Source organism: Oryctolagus cuniculus, chromosome 11, assembly GCF_051225735.1.
Source record: "Oryctolagus cuniculus isolate XC-2025 breed Fujian yellow rabbit chromosome 11, ASM5122573v1, whole genome shotgun sequence".
Lineage (NCBI taxonomy): Eukaryota > Metazoa > Chordata > Mammalia > Lagomorpha > Leporidae > Oryctolagus > Oryctolagus cuniculus.
Genome location: NC_142877.1, coordinates 73,217,182 through 73,232,230, shown reverse-complemented (window position 1 = coordinate 73,232,230; position 15,049 = coordinate 73,217,182). Strand labels below are relative to the sequence as shown.

The 15,049-nt window shown below is 37.4% G+C and overlaps 1 protein-coding gene across 8 annotated transcripts in view; it reads left to right on the top strand.

The window, feature by feature from the left end:
• The window catches only part of PTPRR (protein tyrosine phosphatase receptor type R), a 287,862-nt gene that overhangs the window by 226,076 nt on the left and 46,737 nt on the right, over positions 1 to 15,049 (top strand). For 7 of the 8 annotated variants that reach the window (XM_089308692.1, XM_008256786.5, XM_051845666.3 and 4 more), the window contains 2 exons: positions 7,063 to 7,249; positions 12,179 to 12,263. In XM_089308692.1, the coding sequence (XP_089164818.1) occupies positions 7,063 to 7,249; positions 12,179 to 12,263 (272 nt within the window). Of the gene's footprint in view, positions 1 to 7,062; positions 7,250 to 12,178; positions 12,264 to 15,049 lie in introns of those variants that run through there. The other variant, XM_089308694.1, reaches the window with a different exon arrangement.

Here is a 15,049-nt window from a genome sequence, read left to right as displayed (position 1 = left end):
TGCTTGAGATGTGAGAAATGGTCCAAACTTAGATGATCACTGCCTTTGCATATTTAACACTGCTGCTAGCTCTTAGCAACTAACCAATTTTCCCAACCTTGCCTTCCTCAAACATTCATCCCTGTATGCCCATATAACTCCCACGTAGACATGTGCGCAGAGAGAAGTAAGACTTAACACAATTATTAATGATTATAACCATGTACTTATATGTATCATATGCCGGATACTAGGCTGGAAATTTTCACATATTTTTGCTTCATTACCTCTTTGTACATGAAACAACCCTGTCCATTTTATTACTATCCTCATTTGCAGATTAAAACGTGGGGTCCAAGAAGCTTCAGTGAAGGGCAAAACATTGCTTTACACTCAGATTCCAAGGTCAATGAGAAGTAAGAACAATGTATCAAGTTCACTTTATATTTTTTTAAAATAATTGCTTCTATTTTTATTTTTAAATGACAAAATTAGGTTATAATAAATTTTCTTTGTCCTGTACACATATAAAACATCAGATATTATTGTATGAGTTTTGAAAACTTTCATATAGTCATTTAAAAGGGAGAATAACATTCTACCCAGTGCCAAAGGTCTCTCAGGTAGGGAAATGAAATGAAATGAAAATAAATGAAATGAATCACTTTCCACTCCAAAAAGGTTCTTTTTTACTTTTTACTTTAGAGTGAAATTCTTTTTGTCATCTTTCTAGGTCCAGATCAGGCATCTTTAATACCCTACAGAATTTATTTTGAGAGATTTTGTTACGAATAGTCATGATACCTATTCATTGATTTCAGCTTTTAGAAAGTAATAACCCTGCATTTGTATCCCCATTTAATTTTCTAAGCACTCCATATGCATTTCATTTTCATTTTACCCCCTCACCTGGCAAGTGATCCAAAAAGAGAGCTGGTACTATATGTAACTTATTTGAAGGTAGAGAGATGCACACAGTATATTTACTAATTAAATATCATTAACCTTCATAGACTTTGGAGCTGTGAAGAACTGTGCCGAGTGGCCAGTCTACAGGTAGTAAAGGAATTCCATCTCTCCATTTCACCACTGTTTTCCTCCTTTAGTGTTCACGCAGCAAGAACTCCTCCTTTTTACTTGCTTTTTCTTCCTTTTTAGAGATCTCCCTGAAAACTAAATATGCAAATTCAATAAGCAAAGTTAAATAAGAAATAGGGAGTTGGGAATGAAAAGACTTCAGCTCACTTTTATGACCCTGCCAAGATTGTCAGATTTGTGGTCATTGTCACACACAAGAAGGAAAGGTGGTTTTGATGGTCTCAGACTCCAATTTTCAGATCTGAAGAGGATGACATATTAGTGTTCTTCCTTCTCATGTATGATTAGATGTGTAGGCTAATAGATAGCTCTGGACAAATTGTATATATTTCCTACCAAACAAAGCAGAAAAAACCTCTCAAAGGTCAAATCTGTTTGCTTTCATTCTGTACTAAATTCTTCTTATAATCTTTAACATGCATATTTTTCCGTTCTCATTTTGAGTATTCCATGATAAGCAGCTGCCACCATTTCCCATTGAAACTTAATTTCATAAGCCAGTAGTTGCAGAAGAAATCTTCCTGGTCTACAGGCAAAATGACCACTGGCTTCGCTTTGTCCTTCTAGTCCCATTTTCATTCTTTATTGGGTACTAAATAAGGTGCTTGAACTCTCACTGTTCTTAGAGGCAAAGTACTCTGCAAACAGAGCAGTATTTCTGAGAATTAGAGTCCATATACACAAGGCTGGAAACTGTGGCCCCTTCTACCTAATGCCAGTTTCTAGAATCCAGTGAGACAGCCTTCAACAACCAGGAAAATAAGTGCCTGATTTCTAAGTTACTCCAAGACTCAGGGTTCTTGCATTTTCATTGGATTTTCTTCCCACCTCCTGGTCATTAGGAACTGCGATGCAGCATTGAATAATTTCAGCGGAAAGTTGTTTATATGCTATTGCTGAAGTGGATATGGGCACTAGCCCATAATATTTATACATGTTTTCCTTTCTACTTAATTGTAATTAGCATGCTGTTTATTGCATTCCTTTTACCTTTACTTAAGAATTTGTTTTTTCCTTCAATTGTTTGCTTTGGTATCTTTTGCACTTCCTCCCTTCTATTTCTTTTTTGGCATAAATAATAATTGGTGCTGCAGTAGGAGCTTGATAAAGCTTTTTATTATGTTCCCTTTTGTCCAAAAGCAATCACAAGACAAAAAAAAAAAAAAGGCCAAATGGTTTGTCCTCAGTTACACTACCAAGTAGAAGCAAAGCTTTCCAGAAGACTTTGTGTTCTTACTTTGCCACAGTTTTTGATGAAAGGTCTAGGTATCCTATTTCCTGTTGATTTTTCCCCTAGAAATCCTTATTCTAAGTATGCATTTTGCATTGTTTTCCAGTGTCTTCATCTGAATTCTTCTTTAGCTTCTTCACAATTTGTTTTCTTGTTGCAGTTCCCTTCTGATTCTGTCCTCATTTCTAACCATTTTGGGTGAAGGATGAAATAGGGCAAATTCACATTTTCCTAGTTAAATAAAATGACAATTTCTCCTGCAGATCATTAATCAGTTTGTAAAACATGTAGCATTGCTGTATTTATAAAATACATCCCTTTTCTAGATTGTCCCATAAATTGTGCTTGAAATCTTGATAATCCCATTTGAGGGAGGAAAACCTAAGTGATTCTCCTTTCACTATGCCTCAAAATAAATGACACATAGATTAAAAGATTAACTTTTGGCCAGTGCCGCAGCTCTCTAGGCTAATCCTCCACCTGCGGCGCTAGCACCCTGGGTTCTAGTCCTGGTTGGGGCACCGCATTCTGTCCCAGTTGCTCCTCTTCCAGTCCAGCTCTCTGCTGTGGCCCCGGAAGGCAGTGGAGGATGGCCCAAGTGCTTGGGCCCTGCATCCTCATGAAAGACCAGGAGCAAGCACCTGGCTCCTGGCTTCAGATCGGCGCAGCACGCTGGCCGTAGCAGCCATTTGGGGAGTGAACCAACAGAAGGAAGACCTTTCTCTCTGTCTCTCTCTCTCTCACTAACTCTTCCTGTCAAAAAAAAAAAAAAAAAATCAAAACTTCCTATATATTAAAGCAATGCATGAAACTTCAAAAGAAAGATTTGTATACTTGATTGACTATAAATAGAACTTTAAAAAAATTCTTAGTGTTCTTAGGCAACAACAAACTATTTGCAACAAATATGTCTAAGAAATAACTAGCATTATATACAGATATCAGTGTAGGTAATAATGTATTAATGCTACAACATTAAAATTAGCGAAGAGCATGAACAGACAACTATTAAAGGTGAGGAATTATAAATAAATAATAGTCATCCAAAAATGTATTTAACCTTGTTTTTAACCAAAGAAATAAAAAAATAAGCCACTGCCATTACTCCCTAAAGAAATAGCAAAATTTAAGTCAATTTAAATGTTAGTGAAGGGTATGTAATAGTGATTTAATTTCTTCTTTAAAACTTCCAAATTTTATAAATTTTCCACAATGAACACGTTACCTTGATAATGAAAAATACTGTACTGTAAAATGTAATATGAAAATGTATTTTATTTCTTCTTTCCAAATACAAGATATAACTAAGAAGTATCCAATTAATATTTTTAAGTTGATGCTATGGATTAGACTTGAAATTTTACCATATTTCAATTAATCCAAATAGTATTTGTTCTTTGAAAATAAAAATTAATGGAAGCAGAGATTCCTTTAAGTTCATGACATCCTACCATAATACTTCATGGTCAGGACAGTACTTACCATGATAAGGGCTATGTTGAAAATGTTCCCTGTAAGGTGAACAGCCTGTGTGAGGTTAACTCCATAATTGAACTCTGAGATATTGCCTGAGTGCTGAGTTGTTCTGGATTTGTTTAGGAAGTGGATTTGCCATGATAAAGGGAGGTTTAAGATCCACAGTTTATCTATACAGATATGCTTTTCCTTACTGACAAATATATTGATTCTATTGATTTCAAACCATTAAAATAAACCTCAATTTTCAATTTTTCTTGTGATGAAATCCTAAAATAGCTCCCTTAGGTAATCAAATGGTGAGACTTGGGCAGAACTTGGTTTATTATTACCCAAATGTAACAATAGGATATCATCACCTTTTGTAAGCAGTTGACTTTCATTTTGTGGTTAAGGCTTGGAATAACACTCTGAGGGAGGTCTGTTTCATTACTTACTTTACAAACAAGGAGACATGTAAGCTCAGTGAGGTTAAACAGCCTGACCACCAGTCCGCCATAACAATATGGAGAGGCAGGATTATTCCAGGCAAGTGTGACTGCCCCTGATAACTCTGCGACTTCCACAAGCATGCCGGTCAGCTTGACCTTATTTCTGATCTTTGACTCCAGCTCCGTGTTGGGTACATGGACTCTAACGTCTTTTGCCCACCATACTCCTGCTAGCAGGTGACACAGCAGAAAGAGCTTCGGTTTTGCACCCTTCTTTGGATGGAACCTTTTACACCACTGTTGTATTTCTTAGTTATGTCTTTACCTGTAACATGGGGGAAGGTCACATCTCAGAACGCTGCTACGCATGTTGAGCTTCCATATGTGAAAGTGCTTAGAACAGTACTTGGCACGTAATAGATATTTAACAAATATTAGTTTCCTTTCTTCCTTCCTTTGCCAAGGAAAAGTCATTCTTCCTTGCTAAGTCAGTTTACATGAAAGTGCTTCCATGGCTCTCAGCTTACCACAGAATCCTGAGGAAATTTACCACTAATCAAATGGGCCTTAGACATGGGATCTTGGAGGGTTTCAGTCTCTCAGGTTTGGGCAGCATATGCTGGGGGAAGCCAAAACAGAAGTTGATATGCCCTGATGTTATGCTCCTCTCTCTTCTGGATTTGGACAGGCTTTTCTGTAGTCTTCCAGTTGCTCTCCTACATACCTTGCCTTCCGATTCCAAAATGCATTTTTACACAGCTGAACTCTGGCTTGAAATGCTTCTGAGCCATTTCTCAAAGTGATCTTACTATTTTTTTGCTGCCACACTTCTTCTCCTGCTGGGCTCTGTCTGTGAAATGACCCTGCACCAACAATGTACCTCTTGAACTTTTCAATGCCCACCTCAATGATTTCTCCCTCATACATCTGCTCTGACCACCCTGGATAGAAGCAATCTCATTCTCTGCTAAACCTGTTAAGGCTGAATTGACTGACACGAATAGTGGTTAAAATGTCATCCAACCAGCAATCATTTAATTAGCTGCTTCCAATTCCTTAATAAAATATCAATGAAGCTAGCAAAAGGCAAATTCTCACAAATGCAATGAAAACCACAGAATCGGGAATGAATTTCTACCTGGATGGAGAAACTTTAAAAGCTGTTTTCCCACCAAAAGTAGATGTAAAGTCTTGGTCTGAAAGTAGAGACATTCTTTGCTTCTCAAACACAAGAGCCCTGTAACCAACAACAACTCTCCCAGGACCTGAAAATAAATGGAGAGGAGTACACTTGTCTATCAGGAAGCTGATTCTATCAGGTAGGCCAGAATTTTATCCCCCAATCCTCGACCCAGTGATCCCGAGTGATAAATAATAACAGGCTGAGAAAAGGTGTTTTTAGGAACATGTCAAAAGAAAACAGGTTTATAAGTATTAATTTTTTAAAGTCGATGTGAGATCAAATATAAGATTAATGGGAAAGAAAGAAATGTTGACAAAATTTATGGTGAAGATATATAATTGTGAATGTCTTCAAATAATACAATGGCTAAATAAGCAAGTTAAAAACTATTAGAAATGAAGAAAAAAACAGCATACATGACTATTGTGAAGGACTCACATAATTATTTCAGGCTTTGACAATCTACTATGAAAAAAAGTAAGGAAAGAATAAGTGGGACTAATATCATTAAGAATAATATACTAGCATAATAAATGAGATGATATATGTGTATATGTGCATCTACATATTCCTGCAGGCATATATAACCAAATTAGTTGCCAGAAATGTTTAGAAAAAATGATTATATATTATCTCAAAGAAAGAATCAAGAAATTTCAACTGTCAGAAGTTCAGCCATTCTCTATTTTCCATATACTATACTAAAAATAGAAATTAATATAGCAAATAAATGTTCAAATACTTAAAAAACCATCAAGTTAAAGCAAGAATTAATAAAATAATTATAAATTGTTTATAAATTTAAAATGACAACATTGCATGTTAGATTATAGAAGCATCAAAGCTGCAACCAGATATAGATTTGTAAGAGTAAAGAACTGATAGATTTTCATTTAATGGGGTTTTTTTATTATATATTATAATAAGTTTCCATCATTTAAATTAAACTCTGGGAGCAGGCATTGTGAAGCAGCAGTTTAAAACTCTGCTTGGGATGTCCACATTCCATGTTGGAGTGCTTGGAATTGAGTTCCAACTCTGCTTCCCATCCAGCTTCCTGTTGATGCACCTAGGAGGCAACAGATGATAGCCCAAGTACTAGGGTCCCTGTCACCCACATGGTAGACCTGAATGGAGTTCCTGGCTTTTGATTTCTGCCTGTCTCAGACCCAGCTGTTATGGACACTTGGGTAGTAAACCCACTGATGGGTTTCTTTCTCTCTTTCTCTTTTTCTCTCTCTCTTCTCCTGCCTCTTAAGTAATAATAATAATAATAATGACTATATTATTTTTATACTGGATTTTTACACATACATGTAAATAAAAGTTAGCTTGTGTTCTCAGTTCAAATGTGTCTACTTTTTAAAAATTTTCCACTTAATGTTTTCAGCCATCCTATTGTCTCTGTAATAAATATACCCCTTAATAAATTATAGTGCATATTCTTAATTAGATTTTATTTCCAAGAGCAAAATTGCCTTTTTCCTGTAAAAGAACTGTGGATAGTTGCTATAGTCAATCCTGGTTCCAAAAGAGAAAAATCTATTTGGTCCTTATTTCTGTAGAAATTCTCACTGAATTGTGTGCATTTATAGAATGATAAATTTGTGTGATCAAAATAGTCTATGTAATGTTTAAACCTAATAACATCTTTTCCACTGCAGACGAGGGTCCAACGTATCTCTAACATTGGACATGAGTACCTTGGGGAATGTTGAACCTTTTGTGGCTATACCAACACCACGGGAGAAGGTAGCAATGGAGTACCTGCAGTCAGCCAGCCGAGTTCTCACAAGGTCACAGCTGAGGGACGTCGTAGCAAGTTCACATTTACTACAAAGTGAATTCATGGTAAGCCCACTATTTATTATATAATTTTTAGTGTTTTTATATACCAGGCACTAGAGCACATTTGGAAATTGCCCTGTGCTCAAGCAGCTTAGCAAATAGTTACTGTTCAAAAGATAAAGTACCAAGGCTGGCGCCATGGCTCACTTGGCTAAGCCTCCGCCTGCAGCGCCAGCATCCAATATGGGTGCTGGGTTCTAGTCCCGGTTGCTCCTCTTCCAGTCCAGCTCTCTGCTGTGGCCCAGGAGGGCAGTGGAGGATGGCCCAGGTGCTTGGGCCCCTGCACCCGCATGGGAGACCAGGAGAAAGTGCCTGGTTCCTGGCTTCGGATCAGCGCAGCTCCAGCAGTAGTGGCCATTTGGGGAGTGAACCAATGGAAGGAAGACCTTTCTCTCTGTCTCTCTCTCACTGTCTATAACTCTACCTGTCAAATAAAAAAAAATTAAAAAAGAAGATAAAGTACCAAGGCAGGCATTTAGCCTAGCAATTAAGATGCCCACATCCCACATTAAAATCTGGATTTCATTCCTGGATGTGACTCCTTACTCCAGCTTCCTTTTTATGCAGACCTTAAGAGGCAGTAATGATGGCTCAAATAATTGAGTTCCTGCCACCCATGTGGGACACTTGGCTTGTGTTCCTGACTTCCAGCTTTGGCCCAACCAAGCACTGTCCATTGTGGGTATTTGGGTACTGGATAAGCAGATGAGGTCTCTAAATAAAAAGAAATAGGTAAACTTTTTCAATAGATTGTAAATGCACTTTCTGTATCATTAACTGTTCATAAAAATTCAAATGACAATGTTATAGCCAAATTGAGACAAAATATGTAAAAGCTGGCAGTCACTGACATGGCATGAAGGAACTAGACCGAGAAGGGGTGTTCCAGGATGGAGTAACCATGGTATCAGTTGGGGAATTAAATTGTCCCATTTAGCTAGAGCATTGAAATCAAAGTGGGAAGTGGCAAAGGTTGAGCTTTATCTATATAAAAGAAATTCAAATCTAAATACATATTTAGGAGTTTGGACTTTATGTCATGTTTTAGAAAGATCGCTCTATTTGCCATGGAGTAGTTCAGAGGCTCTAAAGAAAATCTTGTGGAACTGGGACAGTGGTCTACACCTAAAATAATGGCAGTAAAACTGGAGAGAATATGTAAGAAATGGGTTTAACTGGATACGATGGCCAAAAGTATTGGAGAAGGAACAATATCTGGTCTCTTAGCTTGAGTGACAGAGTACCTCCAGTGCCCTTTAATGAAATAAGGAACACAGGAGGAAGAGTAAGTATGCACTAAACAAAATAAGTTCAGTTCCAGACCTATCAGTGTTGCTGGTGATAGTTTAATGTGTGATGTATGTAGCTGTAATGTGTGATGTATGTAGCTGATTATTGCCCTACTGGAATATTTAGCTTATAGATCACTTTGCCTCTTAACTCAGTTCTACATCTTAGTCATATTGGTTAAGTATAATAAGTTAAGCATTCTAGAGTGAGTTCAGATGTTTGCAGCCATCCTAGGTGAAAGATGTAATAATAGATTGGATCTACTATTGGCCCCATCATCTAAGTATCCAAAATAAAATATAAATATGGAGTCTTATTCATTTATTTATTTATTTTATTTGAAAGACAGAGAGACAAAGATCTCTCATCTGCTATTTCACTCCTTAAGTGCCCACAGTAGTTGGGGCAGGGCCAGATTGAAGCCAGGAGCCAGAAACTTAATCTGGGTCTTCCACATGGGTAGCAGGGACTCAAATACTGGAGCCATCATCTACTATTTCCCAGGGTGCCCAATAACAGGAAGCTAGAATCTAGAGCAGAACCAAGACTCAAACCCAGGCTCTCCAAGATGGGACACTGGCGTCTCAACGCCGCATCTTGACTGCTACACCAAATGCCTACCACAAACGTGGAGGTTTTTGTTGTTGTTTTTTTTTTAATTGAACTTGGTAGTGTGTCTTCTTTTTATATGTGAAAAAAATGAGACATAGGGGGATGAAAGAACCAGTCAAAGCGAGGCAAAGGGCATACCCAGGACTCTTTTCTAAAACCGCAGATAGTTCTGTTCTCAACATAACCTATTTCCCCTAAAGGAAAGGTGAGGCCAATAAGGCCTACCCAGGAGAGAGATGATGCTGAAAGATGACAGATTGTCAGAGTGTATCAGAACCCAGGAGGGGAGGAGGAAGAAGAAGAGGAGGAATAAAGATAGTACCCATTTCATGGCTTTGCCAAACAGACTGACTTGTTTGAAATTATCAAATATGAACATATGTTTTCCATTGAATATTCAACAATTATGCTTATTTTGGTAACTTAGAACTGAGAAGTTTAAACAGTTAGACCAAATAGTAGGGATAAATATAAATATCTAAAATATATTACCTAGTATATGATCTCATAGAAGTTAAATGTATAATGGTGGATTTCAGAGGCCGGAGTAGGAAGAGGGAGGATGGCATGGGGGCAAGTTGATTAATAGCTACTAAGTTGTAGTTAGGTGGGAGTTCTGTTAGTTCTATTCCCAGTAGAATGACTACAGATATTGTTAAAGTTCTATATATTTCTCTACCAAGCAAACCACTAGAAGATAGGACTTTAAGTGTTTTCAACCATGAAGAAATGTTAAATGTTTGAAGGAATAAATATATTTACTCTGACCTCACTTTGCATACATGTATCAAAATAGCATAGTATCCCATAAATATACAGAATTGATGTCTGTTTAAAATTGTTTTTAAAAACAAAATGTATTACTTAGTGTTAATATTTTAAAGAGTAAAGTTTAAGGTCAGTGCCGCGGCTCACTAGGCTAATCCTCCGCCTGCGGCCCTGGCACCCCGGGTTCTAGTCCCGGTTGGGGCACCAGATTCTGTCCCAGTTGCTCCTCTTCCAGTCCAGCTCTCTGTTGTGGCCCCAGGAGTGCAGTGGAGGATGGCCCAGGTCCTTGGGCCCTGCAACCGCATGGGAGAGCAGGAGGAATCACCTGGCTCCTGGCTTCAGATCGGCACAGCGCGCCAGCTGCAACACACCAGCCGTGGCGGCCACTTGGGGGGGTGAACCAACGGAAAAAGGAAGACCTTTCTCTCTATCTCTCTCTCTCTCACTGTCTAACTCTGCCTGTCAATTAAAAAAAAAAAAAAGTTTAAGTGATTATGCTTAAAAAGTATACTGTTCCTCTCTGTCGAAATTTTCTCAAATTTCCAGATAGATTGAAAAGACAATCTAAATTAATTTTTAAATGATTTCTTTCATTTCAATGAATGATGAGTTTTATTTTCCATTGTTGAAAATTTAAGCAATATAACTATTACTTTAGGTGATCTAAGGATGTAATATATATATCACTTAATAAATAGCATGAAAGATATTTTATTTCACATTAACCTTACCTAGGCAATTCTTTTTTCTTTTTTCTTTTTTTTCTTTTTGACAAGCAGAGTGGACAGTGAGAGAGAGACAGAGAGAAAGGTCTTCCTTTTTGCCATTGGTTCACCCTCCAATGGCCGCCGTGGCCAGCACACTGCGACCAGCGCACTGTGCTAATCCGAAGCCAGGAGCCAGGTGCTTCTCCTGGTCTCCCATGCAGGTGCAGGGCCCAAGCACTTGGGCCATCCTCCACTGCACTCCCTGGCCACAGCAGAGAGCTGGACTGGAAGAGGGGCAACCAGGACAGAATCTGGCACCCCAACCGGGACTAGAACCCGTTGTGCCGGCGCCGCAGGCGGAGGATTGGCCTATTGAACCGCGGCACTGGCCACCTGAGCGATTCTTTGCAGAATATTTTTTTTAATATTTGTTTATTTATTTATTTATTTGAAGAGCAACAGAGAGGCAGATTAGAGAGAGAGAGAGAGAGGTCTTCCATCCTCTGGTTCACTCCCTAGATGGCCGCATGGCCAAAGCTGAGCCGATCCAAAGCCAGGAGCCAGGAGCTTCTTATGGGTCTCCCATGAGAGTGCAGGGGCCCACAGACTTGGCCCATCTTCTACTGCTTTTCCAGGCCATATTAGAGAGCTGGATCAGAAGTGCAGTAGCTGGGACTCGAACCGGTGCCCATATGGATACGGCACTGCGGGCAGCAGCTTTACCTGCTATGCTACCCATCCGATCCCTGAAGAATCTTAAGTTAAAGAAAAACAATTTTGTATAATCAAGTTTTTGAAAATGTCGGCTTGTTGCTTCAGCTATGGATTCTTTTTAGGTCTAATGCTTTTACAGTGAGCTACTCCTGTCCTAATTGTTCCCTCCTCCAATCACTTGAGGCCTGTAAAATATATTCTGCCCAAGTAAGAATATTCTTGTTAAATGAGAGGAAAAAGTGTCTGAATGTCCTTCACCCAAAAAAAAAACCAAGTTGCATTTACAATCACAAATGGAACATCCCAACTATAAACTCTTCCTTAATGTAAAAAAAAAAAAAAAAAAAAAACTCACATCCTCATAAAGTCAATGAACAAGAAGCTCTTTATAGCTACCACTTTCAAAGGGAAGTTTCAGTTATCTAAAAGAGAAACAATTACAAGAGAATACACCATAGTGAAATTTTGGGTACTGAACTTGCATAAAGATATGAAGAAATTTATATATAATTCTAGATAAATCCCCTTCAGCTACCTGTCTGTCTGTATAATTCCAGTAATTATGTCAAAACAGTATTCTTAAAAATCTAAGCCAATTGTTACATTTCTCTTTCCTGAGTACACATGCAGTAACACTCTCTAACATAGGGAGCTGTTTCTTGGAAGTCAGCTTGTCAGGTGCAGCTGCTGTGTTTATGAAAGGAAGGGTGTGGGTCAGCCAGAGGTTGTTGTTTTATAAATGACTTTGAAGTCCAGCAGAGCGTAGATCAGATGGCCCCCTGTGAAGGTTTTCTTTGTGTCAGCCTTAGATACACTAATTTGACACCATTTATTTTTATAGGAAATACCAATGAATTTTGTGGATCCCAAAGAAATTGACATTCCTCGTCATGGAACTAAAAATCGCTATAAGACCATCTTGCCAAGTAAGTTTTTTGATTTAATAATTTGCATTATAAAACATAAGACAGGCCTTCCCCAATCACCCTTAACTCACTGTTTCCAATCTGTACAATACCCACATGTACACCAGTTCAGTAATTAGAAACATATATCAAGACTAATAATCACAGAAGTTATGAAAATGGTCAGCTCACAATTCCAGTAGATTCCTAGTTCTTGTGACACACATTATAGTCAACTGATTTTCATTGAGAGTATCTAAAACTTTAATGAGAAAAGGAAAGTTTTTTCAACAAATGGTGCTGGGACAACTGGATATCCTCATGTAAAAAAAAAAAAAAAGTAAGTGCTTCACACTAACATGAAAATCAGCTCAAAATGTATCACAGTCCTACAGGTCCAAGACAAAACTGAAAACTCTTACCGGAAAAAGGGGTGAATCTTCATGATTTTGAATTACTCAATGTCTTCTAAGATATGACACCAAAAGTAGAGCAACCATAAAAATAAATTGAATATCATCAAAATTTAAAAGTTTTGTACCTCAAATGATACCATCGAAAAAGAACTCACAGAATGAGAGAAATCTGCAATTATATATCAAACAAGAGGCTCATATCTAGAATATATAAAGAACTCATACATCTCTAGGACTCAAATAGATATTTCTCTATTCAACATCATTAGCAATCAGAGGAATAAAAACCACAATGAGGTATTGCCTCAGACCACGCCAGGATGACTATAATTTAAAAGATGGTCAATAAAAAATATTGATGAAGATATCAAAAAATTGGGAACCTTCATACATTGCTGATAAGACTTTAAAATGGTACAGCTACTTATAAAAAATGTTGCAGTTCCTCAAAACCTAGAGCTATGGTGTGAGTGGAACATTCCACTCCTACGTATAGAATGAAACATGTTTCCACACAAAAGCTGTATACAAAATGTCCACAGAAGCATTATGCGTTGTAGCCAAAAAGCTGAAACGACACAAATATTCATTGACTAGATGAACATAGATAAATGAAGTGGAATTTATCCACATAATTGGCTGAATGAAAAGCCATGTGATACTGATACATACTACAAATGGAAGAACCTTGAAAACACTGTGGGAAGTGAAAGCAGCTAGTCATAAAATATCTCCTATGTTGTAGTTCCATTTATGTGAACCTCCAGATAGACACATCTGTAGAGACAGAAAGTACATCAGTAGCTATCTAGTACCGTGGTGGGGAGTGGGAGGCAGGCAATGAGGAGCCATGGGAATGGCAGGTAACTGCTAAAAGATTTTGAGTTTATCTGAAGGTTCATAAAAATGTTACAAAATTAATTATAGTGCTATTGCACAACTCTGTGGGAAGAAAAAAAAAATCTCTGTGAAGGCACATTAATTGAATGAGTTGTGTTGGATATGAAGATTTTCTCAATAAAGCTATTCCTAAAAAAGTTCACTCTGCATAACAACTAGAGTCCTTGTTAGGAACCCAGAGTCTGCTGCCCACCCATAGGCATTTTGTTCAAATAGATTTGCTGTTGACCCAGAAAACTACCTTTAGCATATACCTAGGAGATTCTGATGCAGAAGATGCCAGGACCACACTTTGAAGAACATTCCTGTAAACTATGCCAAAGCGAAACTTGATTCCAACAAATGTATCAGTGCCAAGCCACAAGCTGGGTATGAGACCCAATAAGAAGAAAGACACAGTCTGTAAGATCAAGGAGGTCATGTACCTAGAGCACACAAAAATACTTTGGAAAGCAGGTAATGTTTTCCATCACTAAACAAACAAATATAGTTTGGGTTTTAGTAAAATCTGAAACATCTCACAGCAATAATTTGGGGAAATAGAGCCATAAAAACTTTTAAAAATTAGTGATATTGAAATAATATTAATTCACTCACTGGAAAACAGGTTATCCATATGTATAGTAATAGCAATGCATTAAAATCAAAGATTTAAATAAGTGCTGTTAACAATGTCTTTGAGTTTCTCTTTCTGATATAATTGGAAACACATTGTCAAAGCCACTCCACTATTACACATTTTCACTAGTCTACATATCCAAGATATAGTCAGTGTTGAGAGATATCTGGCTACAAGGGATGGAAGTGCTCTGTGTTAGAATTCTCTCAAAAATTTCATCTAAAATACAAATCAAGCATAAATAATCAGGGTATATGCATTTATTACAATTATTGTATGTACCCAAGCCATATCAAATTTCAGAAGGATATGGGAATTATTATGGTTATTTCAAAGTCCTCAATTTCCTGCCCAGATGATATCAGACAACTGCTTTATAGTCCTCTGTCAGCATTTCCATTCCCAGAACAGGGTGGATCACTTGAACCAGGAACCTGCGCTGACAACTGATGTTGCAAATGATGGATTTTCTATTGAAAATATCTATAGCCTGAATACCCCACCCACCCATATTGCACAAAATATAATTTAAGAAATATTCCATGGACAAACCATTCTACTGGTCAAAAATTATCAGAGAAGACTGGAATAAATAGGCAAAACTATTGTTAATGGTTTATTTTAGACTGTAAAATGAGATAAACTTGAAATACTACATATAATGATGATTAGCAAATGAGTAATATTTTAAATATTATGATTTTTTAAAAATTTCTTAACCTATAATAAACCCCTCTAAGGTTTAAAGCTTGCCAACTTTTTCATCCAAGCAATAGTGAGGCTAAATAAATTTGAGGGTTTTTTTCAGCAGAAAAATGGATGGCCAAGAATTAATTAAATTATAGCCATTTCTCTGAGAACTATGTCAGTCT